The sequence below is a fragment of the Nesoenas mayeri genome (assembly GCF_963082525.1).
Source record: "Nesoenas mayeri genome assembly, chromosome: 15".
Lineage (NCBI taxonomy): Eukaryota > Metazoa > Chordata > Aves > Columbiformes > Columbidae > Nesoenas > Nesoenas mayeri.
Genome location: NC_137559.1, coordinates 10,530,519 through 10,549,540, shown reverse-complemented (window position 1 = coordinate 10,549,540; position 19,022 = coordinate 10,530,519). Strand labels below are relative to the sequence as shown.

The 19,022-nt window shown below is 47.0% G+C and overlaps 1 protein-coding gene across 1 annotated transcript; it reads left to right on the top strand.

The window, feature by feature from the left end:
* Window positions 1-26: 26 nt before the first annotated feature.
* On the top strand, window positions 27-17,954 carry NAA60 (N-alpha-acetyltransferase 60, NatF catalytic subunit). The gene is made up of 7 exons (XM_080354064.1): window positions 27-124; window positions 10,513-10,628; window positions 12,009-12,138; window positions 13,048-13,144; window positions 15,493-15,727; window positions 16,571-16,758; window positions 17,315-17,954. Exons 2-6 carry the CDS (start codon window positions 10,519-10,521, stop codon window positions 16,725-16,727), a joined length of 729 nt encoding a protein of 242 aa, XP_080210190.1. The 5' UTR covers window positions 27-124; window positions 10,513-10,518; the 3' UTR covers window positions 16,728-16,758; window positions 17,315-17,954.
* Window positions 17,955-19,022: the final 1,068 nt, after the last annotated feature.

The following is a 19,022-nucleotide window of genomic DNA, read 5'->3' as shown; positions in this document are numbered from 1 at the left end:
CTGCGCGGTGTCCGTGGAAAGGAAGTGCCCGCCGGTCCTCCGGCCGCCCGCCCGCCCGCCTCCGCCGCCCGGTATGCGCTGAGCCGAGCCCGCCCGCCCGCGGCGCGCCCGCCGCCCCTCCCAGGTGAGCGGGGAAGCGCGGTCGGGGCCTCCGCCGCGGAGCGGGGGGCCGGGGTTGCTATGGGGACCTGCGTCCGGGTCGGGCCTAGGCCCGGGTCGCCATGGCAACCCCGGCCCCCCGCTCCTAGGCCGCGCCGGGGCCTGGTGTGTCTGTATTTCCTTTTCCTCTGTAGCAGAGTTTCCCTTGGGAGGGCCGGGAATATCTCCTGCGTGAGTGGATCCAGCTCTGTCCCTTGCACAGGAGCTGCCCTGGCTCTCCCTGTTGCTCTGTTTCCTGACAGTCCAGGTAGTGGCTGCAAACTGCCCTGGCTGGCTCGACCCTAGCACACACCACGGCAGCTTAATTTTTTCTGTGTTTTGCCCTAAATAAGAGTTGTGTCCGTTTGAACCAGCCTGTAGAGCTTTGGGGGAGAGAAAGCAAATGCATGACTTCGTATCTAAGTGGGACAACAGCTGAATGTTTTGCAGCGTGTTTACTGAGGTTTGAATTGCAGTGGATCAAACTGAGCTTTAACTGTTGTCCCAAAGGTTCCGTGGCACTGTGCTGCCTGCTGGCCATGGTGGCAGTTGGCTTTGCCAGAGGTGTTCCAGCTGCCGTGCCCAATTCCTTGGGCTGCACAGCGGTGGGTTATACTGACACTATCTCTGTGGTGAAAATAGCATCTCTGTTTTGGAGAGTGCTGAAGCCACATGCTGAAAGCTCTGCCTCTGTCTATGTCCTGTCTGAGTGACTAGAGCTGGTGTCCTCGCCACCAGGGTTTCTGTGTCCAGCCATGAACCTCAGACATTTGCTCTTGATTACAGGCATCAAATCATTATAATCTCCTGTGATATGACATTGAGTTTGAACTTTGTTAGCCTGCTCTGTATGTATTGTAGTTTATCCTCTCGTCGTATGCTGCAGAGCCACCTGATATCAGCCAGTCCACGCCGGATGGCCGTGGTGAGCTCCTCTGAGCCGTGGTTGTTCGTTGCAGCCCCTCTGCTCTTGAGAACTGTGTGGATGTGGCTGAGTGTCTGGCCTTTTATTGACAGATATATACAAGCGTTAAACATCTGTGACGTAAGGAGCAGCACAGTAGCTCAGGCCAAAGGCTGTCTAGACGTGTGTTTCTCCCTCTCTGTTTGCTCTGATAATTCCCAGTATTTTATTTTGACTGCTGCTGAGCAGCAAATCAATGTTCTCAGGGAACTTGCTGTGAGAGTGTGCGTTTTTTTTCTCCTTGCAGTGTTTAACACAAACTAGAAATGTTTGCCTGTTTCCAGCCTATGTTCCTTTTTTATCTACTGACTTACGGACTTCACCTGCCATTGTATTAGTCTTTTGGCATCGTGAGAGCCTTCTGCAGCTGTGGACAGCTTTAGATTTTACTGTCCTGGAAATCTCTGCCCTACCCCAAAGGATCATCAATATTTGTTGTGTATCTATTAATCTCTTCTTCTGTCTGTTTTTCATGAATCTGTTGAATGGATTATAGCTGGAATCTCCTTTTACTATGGATTTCAGCCTAGATTTGCTTCCTTTCTTTTAATCTGCCAGAGACTCTCCTTAGTCCAGCTTAGTTTCCTCAAAAGCCTTTACGAGGGACATTTCTGGTATCTTTTTGGGGAGTGCTGGTGCATGGTATCTTTTTTAAAATAAATAATTGCCTGTATGAATAAACTAGTAGATTTCTCATAAGTTAGGTTCTTTTAAAAAAGGCTGGTGGCTGTCTCCCATCCTGTTGCAATTAGTGTGAAATCTTCATTTACAAGATGATGTAGAGCAGCCTCACCCCATCAGCAGCAGTGGGCACTGCCTGGCACCCGGCTTTTCGAGTAGATGGTTTTAGTCTTGCAGTTTAAAAAATAGTTTTGTTATGTCATGTAAACTGCTGCTTTAATTAGTATTTATATGCCTGGTAGCAAATAAAGAAACATACAGTAGTAAGCGTGGTTCTAATGCATCGTTTTGTTCTTTAAAGTAGCTGCTTCTGTTGTTTCTTGCAGTTGGTTGCTTGATATATTTAAAGCATGTTGACTTAACATGTCTGAGCAATTGGTAAGTGGCTGTCCTGTGAATTCCCTCTTAAAAATCTGTGGCATTCTTAGTATTCATTTCTTTTCCTAAACCTGAGTGGGATCTGGGCTGGCCTCACATGTCGTGAAACACTGTGGGAACGCCAGTGGAATTCAGAAAAATGGTCTTTTGTAGTTGAGAGCTCAAAGAGCCTTTAACATAGTGGGTGTATTTATTTTTGTTAATGAAGTCCGGTACTTCTTCCATGACTGCTGTTATTTCTTTCCCAGTAAGGATGATCTTTATTTGAATGTGTGGTTGTTTTTTTTCTTTGTGGAGTGTTTTTTGGGGGGGAGGGGTGTTGTTATATGAATGTAGGTGTTGGGCCAGTACAGTCTGCTGAGTCAGTCAGTGAGTTGGTGCTGGTATCTTAGTCCATCGTCTGGTGTGAACTGGTCCTGCCACCCAAGAAGCCATCATCTCTCTTCCTGGCTGTTTTCCACCTCTCTGCCCCACACCCTGGCCTCTCCCAGCTGGAGTGAGCAAGAGCAGCTGAAACTGTGGTTGCAAAGGCTGACTCTCCATGACAGTGCTGTTGTAAATCCCTGAGGAATCACAGGTTGCAGCCTAGAGACTTCCCTGTGATTCCCTGTTGATTCAGAAGTCCCGGGGGCTCCACCTTCCCGTGGGTCATGGACAGGAATTCCCTTCAGTGATGTGGTGCCAGGTGGCTGTTGATCCTTTGTTCCTCTGATGTTAAGATGATTTTAAAGAAACAATTGAGCTAAGCTGATCGGTTTAAAAGCAGAGAAAGTTCTGTCTTATCTAAGCATCTCTTCTACAAACTTCAAAGTTAAATGCTATCTACAAATGTCATTAGAGCAGGATCACTCCTGTCTTCCTGGGTTTTTAATCGGTCACAGCGTGTCTGATGGCTTCAGTGCAGGGTGTTGCAAAAAGACTTAGAGCTTCATGTGTCCCTACCCACACTTGCCTCCTCATAGAAAGGTAGGAATGGGAGCTGCTCAGTTTCCCAGTGTTGGGTTTTAATTAAGTTTTTCATTTCTCCTTTTCAACTTCTTATTGTGGATGTAAGAGCAGACACCTATGCCAGAATCCATTTAAATGTTACTAGTTTAAAGCAGTCGCAGTGGTGGTTTTGAGTTGAACCTGTGTGTCTCATGCTGGAAAACACCATTGGGAAAGAAAAGGAAAAGGAGCCAGGTTGGCTCAAATTTTAAATTCCATATCTTGGAGAGGTACGAGTTTGGTGCACTTGTCTGCCAGCTAGGGAAGGAATGTTCTTTTCACGTTTGTTTGGTGGCTTTTTGTTTGGTTGGGGTTTTGTTGTTGTTGTTTGTTGTTTTATTTTTTTAAAGCACCTTGTTTGCAATAGCCTCTAAAAAGTTACTTGTTAGTGTCTCATATAATGATGTAGGCAGAGGGACTGGGTTTTATTGACAGCTGTGTGTTGCTGCCCAGTAATGAGGACAGTGTCCAGGAAATGGAGGCAGGCTTGAATTCCCTGCTACCCATGTTTATACTACTCTAGGCTTAATTTCTGGCTGTTTTGTTGGGTTTTTTTAGTCACTACATACATTTTCTGTGTAGCTGTTTATTCTGATTTGGAAATGGCAGCGGGCCTGCATGTATGATGAGCTGTTCGGGGTTGTTTTTTGTTTTCTGCAGGAACAGCTGCCTATTGGAAACTTGCCGCGTTTGGCATTTGGAAGGTATTAGACCTCTCCTCTAGTGAGCTTCGTGTTGTAAATGTGCTGCTATTGTGACCCTTCAGTTTTAGCTCCCCGCAGCAGTACTGTCACAAAGCAGATTTTCTCTTCCGCATCTTAACAAGAAAAGATTTAAAAACAAAACCCTCTTAGAGACTTTTATTTGCCATTCCCTGGAGGAATTGCTGTATCTGGGGCAGCAGGAAGCAGTGCCTTTTGCAGTATGCTTTAGAGACACTTTATTCGCATACTAGCTCCCGTGAAATCTACAGCTTCAGTAATGGATCTAGAGCTGTAGGGTAAAAGAACAGCCCAGAAAGGGACTCGCGTGCAAAACGGTTAACGTTTCTGCTGCTGGAAGGCTGACAAGTCAAACTTGAAGTGTGCAGAGGATCAGGGATACAAGTACAAAAGGATTTCACTAACAGTAAGTGCTTTCATTTCAAATAAATAATGGCTCCTTGCTGTGCAGGTAGAACTATGTTTTGCCCTCTCGTTTCTTAATATCCTATTGGGGTCTGTTTCAATTCCTTATCCTTCATGGCAGGAGGCCAGAGTGTTAATTACTGTGATTCTGTGTTTTTGGCTTTCAGGCTTATAGTCCTGTGATGTGCACAGCTACACCTGGGCATAACAGAAGATGAAGTGCAGAGCTGGAGACAAGGCACAAATGCATTTCTTAGAATGATGTTTTCAGAATTTCAGAGCTGAGGAAAAGTTGGCTGAGGAGTGTGGAGCGAGCCTCTGGGAGGAGGGCTGAATGCTGTGTGTGACAGTGCTGCCTTCCTGGCTCTCTGAGTCCAGTGTGCGCTGGCCAGGCTCTTTTGGGTATTCCACACAAGGAGGGTTAAATATAAAGTTTACTGGTTTGGTGTATTTGGTGTTACATGGGATTTTGATTTAGCAGGGTGATACAGCAGCATACTGAAATCGCCAGACAAGCATAATGCAGCAGTTGCAGTGTACAGTTGAATCCAAATACAAATGTGATGCCCATTCCTGGTCACTATATGCTGTCACAGTGCTGGGCACCTGCAGTCACTGAGAAGGAATATGCAGATTGAAGCAAGCTCTAGCGCTTTACTTTCTTCAAAGTTTACTTTATTAGTTGTCTAGTTTTTATACTTGGGGCTCAGCTATGTATGTGCTCCCCCCATGCTGGTCTGGCTAGCTCAGGAAGACATTATTCTTTGTTCATTGTCTCAGGGAACCTGACAATTCACTGCTGCAGCTGTATTTTCTAAACCCAAGGTTACGTTCCAGTCTCCCTGATGTTGACATACGTTCAGCTTTCTTTACAGTACATTCTTCCCCAAGCTCACTGTTTTTTGCTTTCCTCCACTATGGGGTGTGCTGATCGGGCATGCTGCACTGGACTGGAAAGTCCAGGCACTGACAAACTCCTTTCTCTAATGTCCCCGAGAGAAGCTGGGTGGTTCTCAGGGTTTGCTTTGGAGGCAAACAGGATCCACATGGCTAGGCTGGACTGACAGTGTATCTGCAGGAGATGATGCAGGGGAGCTGGTTGAGGAGGGCAGTTCTGTGCACAGAAGGAAGCCGCTACTGGAGGAGTTTAAACAATAAGGACCTCAAAGTCTTGAGCTTGTGCATGTCCTTGAGTGACCAGGGGTCTGCGAGGGGCTCTGCGGTTCAGTGTTGGTGGTTCTGGTAGAAATGACAGAAAAACGTCACGCCTGGATCAAAAGGTGTCATGGACTATTGTGAAATGCCATAATTTAGCATTAGAGCCTATTTCTAGCCATATTATTACATTATTCTCAGACCAAGGATCAGTTGTTTTGTCCTAGATTTCTCTTTAAGTGTCTTGCTTGCTCCCAACACCTGCGTCTGCTAATGCAGTTTTGGGCAGCACTCCGATGGGATGTGATGAATGGTACAAGAATGGAGGTGAAACAATCACTGTTCTGCTCATGACTGAACTCCAAGCTGTGTCAGTTCGCGTAACATACCAGGAATTAGGAGAACCACATCTTTGGGAGTTTGCATGTTGCTTGTCCTAAATGAAGCTGCGTGGGATTCCTAGAAGGAGCAGGAACATTAAATGGGCTAAATAGAGTGTAACAAATGGCACAGAGAGGTGTGCTGGCATTGCTCACATAGCAGAGATGTGTGTGGTGCAGAGACCATGTTTTACACCCCAGCTTTCCAGTTGTGCATTTCGGTGCAACGGAACTTGTCTGAGCCCAGGCAGGAAGAAGAGATTGGCTTCTCACTGACATTACATGGGACTGTGGGCCTGAGCAACCTGATCTAAGTTGGGTTAAACCCCAAACAGTCCTTTCAGCCTGTTTTCTTTAATTCATTGACCAGATTTGAAGTAGTATCAAGACAAATATTTAAATATCTTTAAAAATTTGGCTCCTATTTCATTGATAATGTTGCTGTAAGTCATAGAAGCACCTCTTTCAGATTCCTAGTAAAGAATTCATGACATTTTCAAATCTAGTCTCAATTGTATTGTATTAAATCAAAGGTGCTTGGTAACAGGGTTGTCTGTGTGGAACATCCCCTGTGAGACCAGTAACCTAAAAATGCAGCAAGCTTAAAATGAAATGCAGAAGGGAAATCTTTACTGCTTTGTTGGAATTGGACCTTTGGCTGGTCCAGATTGAATGGTTTAATGTAAATCAATCCCCAGTGCCAGATGGTGCAAGGTAGAGAGACTTATAGCTGTGAAAACTCCCACTGGTGCTCTGGAAGTGATACTCCCCAAACAATAGCAGAGTTTGTCTCTGGTTTGAGTTCTGTGTTGCTCAGGCACAGCTAACATGCGCCTGTCCTGCATTTTGAAGTGGCTCTTAAAATTCTGGCTTTGTTTGATCCTATTTATTTACAAGCGAGAGAGGATGCCAAGTTGCATTAAATTTTTATTTCCCCTGGAAATCTTGTCTTGCCGAGATTTGAGGACTGTCCACACAGAGATCACAAAGAAGGATTTGGTGGCGACACTGGAGCAGCACCGCTGATGAGAGTACCGGGTGTAGGGAAGTCCTGCTCTGGCCCCCTGTGCGTGCATGCAGATCTTCCAGGGAGTATCTGCTTGTCCGGATTTGTGCTGAGCAGATGGTCTGCTCATGTGAAGTAAAATACAGCTACTGTGCATATGTCCGTCACTGGAGTGCTGGGTAGGAACACGCAGCCGTAGGCAGTGGGCTGTGAGCTGACAGCTGGAGGAATGGCCAACTTGCCTGTTGCCTTCACAGAGCAGGCTTGTTCAGCATCGCTGCGGTTCCTCAGCCCTGGCCCCTGCATGGTATGTGCTTGGTAGTTGTCTGGAGGCGCTTAATCTTTTCCTTCTGTGGAACGACAGCAGATAATCCTTCTTAGTAATCTATCAACAGTGTGCTTGAAGAAAGTACGTTGGATTCCAGAAGGTGAAAATCTTCAGCTCAAGTAAATAAAGGTCTGAACCATTTAATGACGCAAGTGACCACGACATTAGGGTGGCTGGCCATGTGTCTTTTGGGACAGTATTTCCTGAATCATAGGATTGCTTTAGAAAAATCCACTGACCTGCCGTGCTTGTTTTTCTTTATTCTTTCCTGCAGGTTTGCTTTTTTCTGATCAGGATGAATTTATTTCAATGAGGATTTAAATTGGAAAGCAAATATTTTTACTGACTTCCATCTAGCTTTATTTCTGCAGGTGAAGAAGATTCCTTCACGTTGGTTGTTGTGTGAACACTAAAGTTGAAGACCAAACACCCCTTACTGGAAGTTATATATGTATATGACTCTAGTTAGTATTAATTAGCTTTAGTCTGAGATTATCTTGCTTTTATTTTGCCAGGAAATTAAATTGTATTTGTTGCTAGATGATACATTTTTTATTTGGGATTTTCATGAGCTTATCTGGATGGAAGTTGAAGTCCAAATAAAAACTTATAAAACCAGCATCTTATGATTGCTTATTACTCAAATCCAACTCCTTTTTGTAGGAAGCACAAGGTGGAAACGTCATTAAAACATGTCAAATAGTGCTAAACAAGGGAAATCTTGTTGAACCACTTGGCCTGGCTTTTGTAGGTATAGAAGTGCTCGAGGGATTTTCAAAAGCTTTTGAGCAGCTGCCTGCCGAATTCTAGTAAGCATCAGACTTTATCTTGCATTTGAACACCCTGTTGGATTAAGGGTGCTGATTCTGTGTGAGTACCTCCGTTTCTCTAGAAATATGGTATTCTGTACATTTTCCTCACTTTTTTTTTTCATATGAGGGATCTAAGAGGGAAGGAAAATATCCTGCTCTTGAGAAATGCCCAAGTTGATGTTTCTTAGTTGTGAAGCATCTAGTTCAAGTAAAGAATGTGTCCCTGCACCTGGTAGGGTAACCTGAACTCAAACCAGCACCTATGCTTGCATGGCAGGACCTGGAAGCAGTGGTGGCAGCAGTATGTCAGTACCCGTACTTCGCTCTTTGTGCGGAGGGAATGTAGGTAGCTTCACTTTAGGTTTTCAGAAATGGCTTCAGCTAGCTGCCCGTGGCTGGAGCCTGCCTTTTGCTTCACAGCAACCACCACTTGGTCTCAAAGGTCAGAAGCTGGTGTTGACAGTGTTGCAGCCATGAGTGGACCTGTGCTACCTCTAAGCCCCTAAAGGCCCTTTTAAGTTCCATTGAGTCAAGTGGCTGTATTTAAAACTGGGGTTTTTTTAGTATTTCTTTATGCTTCCAAACATATCTTTTGTCCTCCAAACTTGCCTGGGATTTTGTCTCTGTTGGTCATAAGAGCTCCTCCAGCGGCAGCACCACCTGTGCAGGGAGGAAGGTGCAGAGATCTGCTCTCCTGAAACCCTGTGGCAGGACACAGTGCCAAGGGGGTGTCCTGACTCTCCCTTAAATGTGCAAGAGCATCAGATTGGGTCAACATAATGCAAAGCGGATGGAGTGAGTCTCTACAAACACAACCAGTGCTGGGAGACAGCTGTCTGAATTTGAGGGGAGGGGAATTATCCTGTTCAACAAAACAGCCATGGATTACTGGTTTGAGACTGGCTTCAGCTACAGGATAATGCAGAATGCTTGCCTAGCTCTTTGAGAATATAGTGTTAAATAAACACGAACTAATCCTCCCAAGAATGTGTCCTGTGCTGGCTCTGCCTCTCTGGCAGCAGCTGCTGGTTCAGTCTGCTCCTAGGCTTCTGCCTCTTCTGTTAATCAACAAAAATATGCCCTTGTCATGTTTGTTTCATTTATCTCTGCTTTATTAATGCTGAGAGTATTGACTGAGATGGATGTTGCCTTACAGGAGCATTCTCAAGAAAAATAATGTGTATGAGAAAGAGCACTGCTGTTGGAAACCTGAGTGCTGCTTAATGCCCATGAACACAACAATGTATCCTGGCTTGTAGCTTCGCCATGGCCAAAGCGGCTCTGGCAGCATGTGTGTGCTCACTCTTCCCTCTTGTTGAATCCCCCTGAAGCCTATCTGATGCTACCCAATCTTTGCCAAACACTGCTGGCCTACGAACAATTTTGCTCTTGCTTTGTGACCTTGTCACCACTCAGAGGTGGCTCAGCGAAGAGTCTGGTGAGAGCAGGAGGTGTGGGAGGGCAGGGCTGGGGCTGCACCACTGGGCATCAGCTGCCTCAGCCAGCAGCGGGGCAGATTGGAGCTGCCAAAAACAAACAACTTTGTAAATTAAAGTTGTTGGGATTATTTTTTTTTTCTTTGTATCCTGGTCGGATTCTTTGACCTGGGACTAGGAGGGCTGGAGTGAGAGAGACAAAGCTGTGGATGGAGAGCTGCAGATGGCCAGTGAAAGGGAGCCTAGTCCCGTGACTGCTGCGTTTGCTTTGTGTGCTCAGTGCCTCATGTGGGGCTTTGTCCAGCCTAAGGCCTCCTCTCAAGATCTGATTTTTGGTCATGCCTGTATGCTACAGAAGCTTTTACAACCACTTTAGTTGTTGCTTGCTTCTTTCCCTCTGGTACATCTGAGTAAGTGTCCTGTACGTGGTTAGCAGGATTGTGGCAGTGCTATGGTGAAAGAAAAGGATATCTTGGGGTTTCTGTATTTGAATGCTCTCTGCTGGGCTGGAAAGCCAGCCCTTGTGGAGTCATAGCACAAGGAATGAGAGGAAATGAAACTAGATCTCATTTCACCAGCGAAAGTTAAAACAAAATTAACGTTTTAAAGAATTTGAATCCTCTGCATATATCCTAACTGGAGATGATGGGGTTGTGTAAGAGGAATTTATAAATGTTCTTTTAGCAGTGCTTCCTTTGTAAACTGTTGGTTCAGTTTTGTTTGAACAAAACGTTGGTCCTGCATAGGCATTTGAAGAGCTCCATGCATCAGGAGATACACTTGGCACATTGTTGGCTTATTTTATGCAGCATCCTGAGCTCTTTTTGAAAGTGGCTGGTGCCATGTGCTCCTTCACAGGCAGGATGGCCAGACTGTGCTTGCAGGGAGCAGCATAGGTTAGGCTAAGAACTGAGCTGTGCTTATCTTGTGGTCGACAGGGCTTTGAGTTCCTTCTTGAGTTAGTGTTGCCATGTTTTGCTTCATCTCACTTGGAAAACTTGGTCTGCTAAAACAAAAAAACTTTATCAATACAGAATGCTGTCTTTGTGCAGATGCTTGACTGAAGCCAAGAGTCATGGTCTGTACTTCTTTGTTCCTAATGTGCTTTCTTTTCTTGCAGGCGTGAATGACAGAGGAGGTGCCCCCGTCTGCGCTTACGGACGTAAACTTGCGTCTTCTCTGCCACGATGACATAGACACAGTGAAACAGCTCTGTGGCGACTGGTTCCCAATAGAGTATGTTACTGGTTTGGGATGTGAATGGTGTTCCTGTTAATGGCCCTTTGCTGCCTGTCCTGCAGGCTTCTAAAGTCATCAGAAAGTTCCTGTATGCAGATTTTTGCAGAAAAATGAGCTTTGTAATTAAGGGGGTAGATCAGCTTCTTAGGAAAGACAGTGTATGAGATGGAGAAAGGACCGTGCTTCCAGGAAAAAGGATAGCATCCCTATGCTTGTGAAAGAAAGTTGTGTCTGGAGCACGTGCTGGGAAAGCACCCTCAGAGCTGAACCAAACTGACACGGAGTGACTCTCCCTGAGGGACCATTCTACTGAATGTCCTGGGGCAGACCGAGCAGTACTTGCCTGTGTATGTTGGATCACTGTTGCTCCCAGAACTCTGGCAAATGTCTGGCTTAAAGCTGATCTCAGTCTGTCGCTGGTCAGTTCCTCAGACCCCCATTTGGTAAATGCTTATGCCTGCACAAGCACGGGAATAAGGAGCTTTTCTGGGGGACGGTGACAGCTTTCTGGCTTAAAGCATCCAGGGAAACTGTAGCTGTAGACTTCAAGGATTTTGTTGTTGTTTAGCTTTGTTGAGGTTTATAGAGGATTTTAGGGGATTATAATTAAGATTGTATAAAATGTGACAAACCAACAGAAGCATTCATAATATTTTCAATTTGTAGATTTCTTTTAAACACAAAGCATGCTGAACTCTTACTTTGAAATAAATTAGCGTACACTAGTTTCTCTTTAGTAGTTGCAGAAGGAGGAGGAGAGCTGGAGGCTGGTGATGTGAGGTTTTGTGCCAATATGCAGTATTTTTTCACATGTGTATCAAATTAATGAGATCCTTACGCTCTTAGATGAGGGCAGATGGATCTTGCATTTAAAAATAACTTGCTAAAGATGGAAGTGAGAGCTCTGGGCAATGAATGCAAGATGAAAATGTGGTTGTTGTAGCGAGGCAGCAGGCCATTACATGAGCAGCCTGCATTGCTGCTGGGATGCAGTTGAAAGAAACTGTGCTACCAAATGGGGCACAGCAGCTGTTCGATGTTCATTGGTACCACACAACAGTTAAGACAGGAAATGCGTATAACTTCCTAAGCCAGATTTCCTGTAATAAGCTATATTAGTAGCATAGAAAGAGGGTTTTTTGGACACGTGGCTGAGCTCCTTGGCTGTATGTCTTTGCAGAAGATGGCCCTTTCAGCAGTGCAGCTTCCCTCCCTCAGTCTTGGGTAGAACACATTGGCCTGCAGTTCCAGTATCTGGCATTTAAAGATGTTGCTGCCTGTTTCCGGTTGAGCAACATCTTGGCACGTTTGCTGTGCCACTGCCTGCTCACGTGGGCTCTGTCCTCCCAAACATTCCTGTTTTTTCTTCCTTCCCAGGTACCCTGACTCATGGTACCGAGATATCACTTCCAACAAGAAGTTCTTTTCCCTCGCAGCCACATACAGAGGCTCCATCGTGGGCATGATAGTGGCAGAGATCAAGAGCAGGACGAAGGTGCATAAGGAGGTACGCTGCTAAACTGTGCTTCAGCGTGAGATAGTCCACCTCTTGCCACGGGTAACTTGGATGGAGCCTGTTTCGGGTATTGTTTTTCCCCTCAATCCAGACACTTACAAGAACGATCTTGAATTAATTTAAGAAACTGGGAACATGCCAATTTCCAGCTGGTGAAGCATGGGTGGTGGGGTGTGTCTGAGCAGGCTGGTACCGCAGAGTCTCTTCCTGCTGGGGCTGGGCAGCTGTGGCCAGACGGGAAACTTACTGCCTGATGTGCTGTGCTGAGAGTTCTGATCATGCAGGTGTAACTCAGAAGTGACTGTGTGTCAGGCCATTTAACTGCGTGGCTGTTTTGAGTGCGCTTGGTCATCGCTGGTGACTGGGGAACACATAACTGTGGGAGAACAAAGCTCTTCCTTTTTTACATAAGGGTTGAACTTCCATAGCTGTGCTGGGCGAGTCTCTCCTGTGACTTCCTGCAGAAACTCCCTCAGTTACACGGTCACTGTCTCAAACGTGGAGCAGAGGTGATCTGCAGAAAGTTTGGGCCTCAGGGATAGCAGAGCCTGCAGGCCAGGAGAGGCAACACGGTACAGCAGAGAGGTGAAGAAGAGATGATCGCTGAAGACAGTGTGGGACAAGACCCCTGGGCTAGTGTAGGGAGAACAGCTCACGCAGGCAGATTAAAAAAAGTGAGGGCAATGCAGAGAGTGCATCACTTCTAAGAGGACATCAGACTAAAGAATAATCTTACAATTCGTAGGAACCAAGAGCATTGAGTGGCATGGCTGTCTTCACTCTAGCTATCTGGCTTCACCTCAAAGCTAGTTAGTCAGAAACTACATCTTCACGAACTCTAATGAAAAGCCAGGGACTTATTCAGCACCCTACTAAATAACCTGTCGTGTCTCTACTCAGGATGGAGACATCCTAGCTTCCAGTTTTCCTGTGGACACTCAAGTTGCTTACATCCTAAGCCTTGGAGTGGTGAAAGAGTTCAGAAAACACGGAATAGGTAAGATGCTGCTAAGTGACAACTCTGCTGCCGTTGCTCACAATGGGTGGCTAGTGGGCATGACTGAAGGAGCTGCACCATTTCACCACAATACCCTCGTGAGACAAGCGTGTCGGTGATTTGTACCAGCAGTTGGGAAGGTGATGCACTCCCATCCCCTTCTTGCTCTCAGTGCAGGTGCACTGCCGTGTTTGTACTGGTGTAGGCATGACACAATGTGCGAGTTTCTGAAGAGCATGGGGCTTTGTCTGTCTTGTTCCCAGGGGACAGCTGAGCACACCAAAAACTTGCACTCCTGCTGCAGAGACTGACTGAAAGTGCCAGGACTTCACCCTGGAGCAGGGTGTGAAGCCTGTCTGGGGTGAAAAGGGAGTGTATACTCCCTGGCTTCCGATTTTCTTTCATGGGTATCAGAAGCATGGTCCCTGAGGCAGAAAACGTAGCTGTTTTTAACATTTCAACTTCAACAGGTGGAACAAACATTTAGGAAAAGACAAAAGGAACTGTCTGTGAAATGCGTGTAAAAGTCAGCTCTGAACGCCTGCTGCAACATGCAGCATGTCTGCAGCCGTTTCAAAATCCTGCAGTGAGAAGGGCTTATCTCCATTTAGAGCAGGATGTGTTTTGTCATCAAATAAGTGCCCTTCTGGTGCTACTTCAAGCACAATCTATATCTTTGATCTGCAAAAGGCAATGGGCCAGGTTTGGCAGCATGACTCAGTGTTGCACATCTGGAGTCTCTTCAGAGGATATGGGTATAACTGCACATCTGGAGTCTCTTCAGAGGATACGGGTATAACTTCTTCAGGTCCTCACTTCTATCTTGGTCATGTTTAGAAAGGTCCAAACTGGTAGGATACATAAAGAAATGACCAGAAGAGTACTCAGTGGGAGCACTGTATTTAAAACTTGCATTGAAATGCTACTGGAGGTAAATTTTCTGTACAAAGAAGAAAATTCTTGCACAGAATAATGTTCAGAGAAGGTGATAAAGGTGTCTTCTGTTTGATAAAACTCTGGTGGTTTTGAATCTCCTTTCAGTTTGCAAATCCTGATTTTTTTTTTTTTTTTTGGAGCTCCATCTTGCTCAAATTTTCTTCTTTCAGAATTGGTGTTCCCTATATCCGTTTCACCTAGACAGCATATTACTGTGCCCTCTCAAAACCTTTGGACTTGTACCTATAGCAAGACGACCTAAAGAAGCTGCTGCCTGCTGCTGCTTTTTCTGAGACCTTTTTCTTGGGAGTTTTTCTACTTGTGTTTGAGGCAGAAGTCTTTCATGCAGAAGGCTTTTCACCCCAGGCATACTTTTAAGCACTAAAGCTCTGATGTTTCTCTGACAGACATTAAAAGGCTCTGGTTTCTAGTTCTCTGCTATTCTTAAACCAGAGAGCAGTTGGATTTCTGTGAGACAGAAGAGTGGAATATCTCCTAACAAAACCAAACTGCTCTCTCAGTGTCTTTTTGTGCTTGGCTTATATAAATTCCCACTAAGCATCAAGTGATCATGAAGTCAGTGCTGTTGACTTCTGCTCTGAAATCCTGCGGGTCCTTCTGAAAGTCTGGGCTCTGAAAGGGATTGTGAAACAGCAGCGTGAATCTCGTTGGTGTGTTTATATTAGTTCAGCTATTTCTTTAGCTTGTTACCACACCTGATGGACGAAGTTCCAGTGCAGGTTCTGCCGGATCCTTCATGCTGTGTTGAGGTGGTTTGGGTGAACCAGATCTCGTTTCTTGGGGTTGCAGTATCCTCTGTGCCTTTCTTTGTTTTCTCCTCATGATTTGTAGCTGCAGAAAATCCAGGTTGAATGACACTATGCCATGGCTGTCCTCCTCAGAAGGGATCTTAAAATCCTACCACTTCTTAGATGCTAATTCAAGTTGAGCAGACACAATGCGGTAACCTGCTTGTGAAGTCCTGTTTTGGCACTCTGCTGTTTTGAATGGCTTTAAAATACATGAATGTGATGGAACTGATACCATTGAAAATGCCTCACTGACCTCCCCTAAGCCGAGAGCTGCCTGACTGGGGATGGGCATTATTGGCAGATTCTCATGTCTGGCTCATCTTTGTGGTTATTGAATCAGAAGTTTGTGTCTTTATAAAGTCTGTTGTGTGGAGCCATGGTCATAGGTGAGAGGAGATTCACACTAAAACCACGTAGCGTGGTCCTGTTGAATTTCTCAGGAGGGTTTGTGAGAATTGTGTGTGATCTGGGCTCTTCAGGCATGTGCAGCAATCACTGCTTAGATGCTGGGTGAAGATCTCAGCTGGGACTGACAAATCCTTGTGCTGTCCATGAGACGGCAGCTGCGCTGTGTGATTCTGCTCTTCCTTCCTCCAACAGGTTCACTCTTACTTGAGAGTTTAAAAGACCATATATCAACGACTGCCCAAGATCACTGCAAAGCCATCTACCTGCATGTCCTCACCACTAACAACACAGCAATAAACTTCTATGAAAACAGAGACTTTAAACAGCACCACTATCTTCCCTATTATTATTCCATCAGAGGGGTCCTCAAAGATGGTTTTACGTATGTCCTGTACATCAACGGTGGACATCCACCCTGGACAATCTTATATCCTTTACCTTCAGCCTGATTGGTAGTAGAACGCAGTAAGCAGAGACCACGTTATGTTTTAGGCTAAAAAAGGCAATCCAGCAAAGTGTGACCTGGCTAGATCTGGGACTGATGCCTGCTCAGATGCGAGTTCAATCTGCATCCAGAAGGAAGATGACGTCAGAGGGATTTGACAGTGACCTGCTTGTGCCTGGGCTCCACGACTCCTGGGAACAGTTCAGGGAGACAGCGTAGGATGATACATTGAATTCTAAGTCAGAGCCAGTTTGATGCCAGTGATAGCAAATGCTGGTGTTAAGCCAGAGCGCTGGGCATGCTCTGGCTTGTGTGGTGCAGGCTTTTCCAGCGGCATGGCAGAGAAGCCCTTGGTCCTGTTTCCTGTGGCTGAGGATCCCCTGTGACCCTTCCCTGGCCTGGCCCGGATCCCTGCAGACTGCTCCCAAACTGACTGTGGGAGTTTATTTCAGGTGGTTGGATCACGGAGAAGAAACCTGATCTTTCCTGGGTGTAAGAGTCAGTCCTGACCTCTCCAGGCAGGTGTGTAGATTGCCATCCCCACAGGAACTTGCTGTGGAGTGCAACGGGACCTAGCTCAGGGGGGTATTTCCCAGACAAGCTGGAACCAGTGTTCCCAAATTTCCTTTATTTGTAGTGCAAAGCAGACCTGCCTTTGACAGAAAGGAGCAGGCAATTAATACAAGGAGCAGATGTGTCTGTCTGACTGAGCAGAGCGGTTTTTGCTGTCTCATATGGTCACTTTGGGGAATGCCAGTCCACAGAGTATTTTAAGTTATTTCTTAAGTTACAGTGTAAATGTCACTGTCCTTAACTGATGACCACTGATTACCTACAGCACATTGGATCAACACTAGCCAGCCTGAGCCCGTGTTCCATTCCCCAGAGGATATACCGACAAGCCCAGAGCCTTCTCTGCAGCCTCCTGCCCTGGTCTGGCATTTCTGCCAAGAGTGGCATTGAGTATAGCCGGACGATGTGACTGCATCGGGAGATGTATAAATAAAGCAAAGGTAGGTACCTGGCGGGGGAAGCTCCTTTCTCTGCCCCAGCCCAGCAGTGACACAGTGGTGATGTGACATGGTGGTGATGCCCCACAGCCACTACCCTGGCGCAGCTGAGAGCATGCCGGAGCGAGACTGCTGAAACTGCAGCTCTGCCGCTGGGCAAGCTCCTATATCCCTGGGCACTGCTGTGCTCCGGTCTCCGGCTGGTAGCCAAACTCCTGTTGGTTCCATTTGAAGGGAATTTGAACTCTGATCTTGTTTACTTGAGCCCAGAGCTTGACAGCAGGTGGAACCTATTCCTGCTGTCTCAACTTTTCCCAGCTCTGTTAGACCAGCTCACAAGATGCAGAGTGAATGAGTCCTCACTCTTCCCCAGCTCAGCGTCCCAGCACAGGAATTGACAGCCCATTTGCTGCCAGTTCCATTGCAGGTCTCTGACAACAAGCTCTTCAGGACAGTGGCTCCCCAGTATGCTTGAAGAGACCCCTAACACCTGGTTTCCCTAAAGCCCTCTTTGTCTTCCTTCCATCTCCTGCACCATCCGGCTCTGCGCTGACTCCAGCGATGACGGTTCTCAGGCCCTGACCCAGCCCCTGGACTGGACTTCTTGTCCCACAGGTTGACCGAGATTTGGCAAACTTCACACTCGATGGGCCATGGCCCCAACTTACCCCTGCGGCTGGGAGCCTGCGAGTGCCGCCTGGGCAGGCCCGGCCGGCGTGCGAGGCGCCTGGCTGTGCGGTAGCTGCGGGCCCTTCGCGACACCGGCCTGTGTGCATGTTGCACTGTCCCCTCCACTTCCTCACCTCTGGTTTGCTCCTGTTGGCACCCGTGATGCAGAGGGGCTCAGTCGCTGCTTCCACACCACGGCTACTGAAGGCAGCATGAATGAGGTTAACGAATCTGCGCTGACCGATCATGTAAATGAGCTGTAAGTGCCCTGGCAGTCTGCTGCTGACAGAATATACAGTCAGGCCCTTGTTGCCAGGGAAGAGGGGAGCTGGGCGAGGAGAAGCGGGGACCAGGTCTGGGTCCTGCCACGTCAGCTGCTGCCTGTGGGTAACTTCAGCGAGGGGAACTGCTGCATGGGAAACCACCCAGCCCCACCAGCCCTCTGCAGTGACTTCAAAAGAAGTATCGAATTCAGGATGCATGGAGTAGAAGGCAGGGAATGAAATTGCTATTTCATAGTGAAATATATATATTATACTGTATAGATCTTTCTACCTTTGTTCAAGTTGGAGCGTAGCAGGTGAGGGGAGCTGGGAGTGTCGAGATGCTGCTGTGGAGTCTGGTCCAGAGCCTGTCTCCCCTGCAGGCACCGTCCTGCGGCACTGGGGCTGGATCTTGCAGGATCCTTAGGGATGAGCTCTCTGCACAGATCGCTCCTAGCCTGGCTGCGGGACCCTGGGGCTGCAGCTCCGCTCACACAGTGTGCCTGTGTGCCACAGCCAGGCCAGGCCGCTCCTGCGCCTCGGGGGAGGGATGGGTTTGCCGACTTTGCTATTAAGGTGGGAGTCTGTGCAGCTCACCCAGCCTGGTCGTGCGTTGGAGGTGCCGGTGTCCCTGTGTCCTGTTGGTGTCCTTGGGGAATCCCCCTTCCCTGGCTGAGGCTCTTTCCCTGCTCAGCACCATGTTCCTCATTCCCCTCTCATTCTGGAACCGGGACTTGAGCAAAGCAGGGCTGTGCTGCAGCTGGCGAATGGTACGTGCAGGCCGCACCAGCGTGGGTAGGGCAGGGGATGAGACAATGCAGCGCAGGCTTAGACTTGGAGGAGAAAGAGAGCAGGGCAAGATCTTGCAGCCCAGCTGACTGTACAAAGTCACGTCAGTGTCCGTAAGCCCCTGAGGTGGAAGTTTGTTAACAAAAGGTGCTCCAGCCGCGGGGGCTGGCACAGCCGTGTTCTGGGGGCTTGAACAGGTCTGGCTCAAACAATTCAAATTCAGCACAAAGACCTTCAGGCCCCCAGAATGTTGCAGGAGACAGGCAGCCACCCCCGTTCCAGACTTATTCATGTCACTACTTCTTGGGTTTATGTGGTGGGTTTTTTTGGTTGTGGGTTTTTTGTTGGTTTTTTTTTTTTCTGTTTGTTTTAGTTGGGTTTTTTTGTTTCTTTTTTTTTTTACTTATTCAGTTTTTACTTAAGCACATCTATTGGTTTATCTGAGTTTAACAACTCCCGCCCCTGGTTTTCCTTGGCACTTGCTTACTCTGGACCAGACTGAGTCTCTCTTCTTTTCTCTCCCAATTGCCTGGGACTGATGTTTTC

What these genes read in the sequence shown, in the direction of transcription:
- NAA60 (XM_080354064.1), top strand. Translation starts at nt 10,519, where the DNA reads ATGACAGAGGAGGTGCCCCCGTCTGCGCTTACGGACGTAAACTTGCGT. An exon ending in GGACGAAGGTGCATAAGGAG is followed by an intron (nt 12,139 to 13,047) that starts GTACGCTGCTAA and finishes GTCTCTACTCAG; the next exon opens with GATGGAGACATCCTAGCTTC. An exon ending in GTTCAGAAAACACGGAATAG is followed by an intron (nt 13,145 to 15,492) that starts GTAAGATGCTGC and finishes TTCCTCCAACAG; the next exon opens with GTTCACTCTTACTTGAGAGT.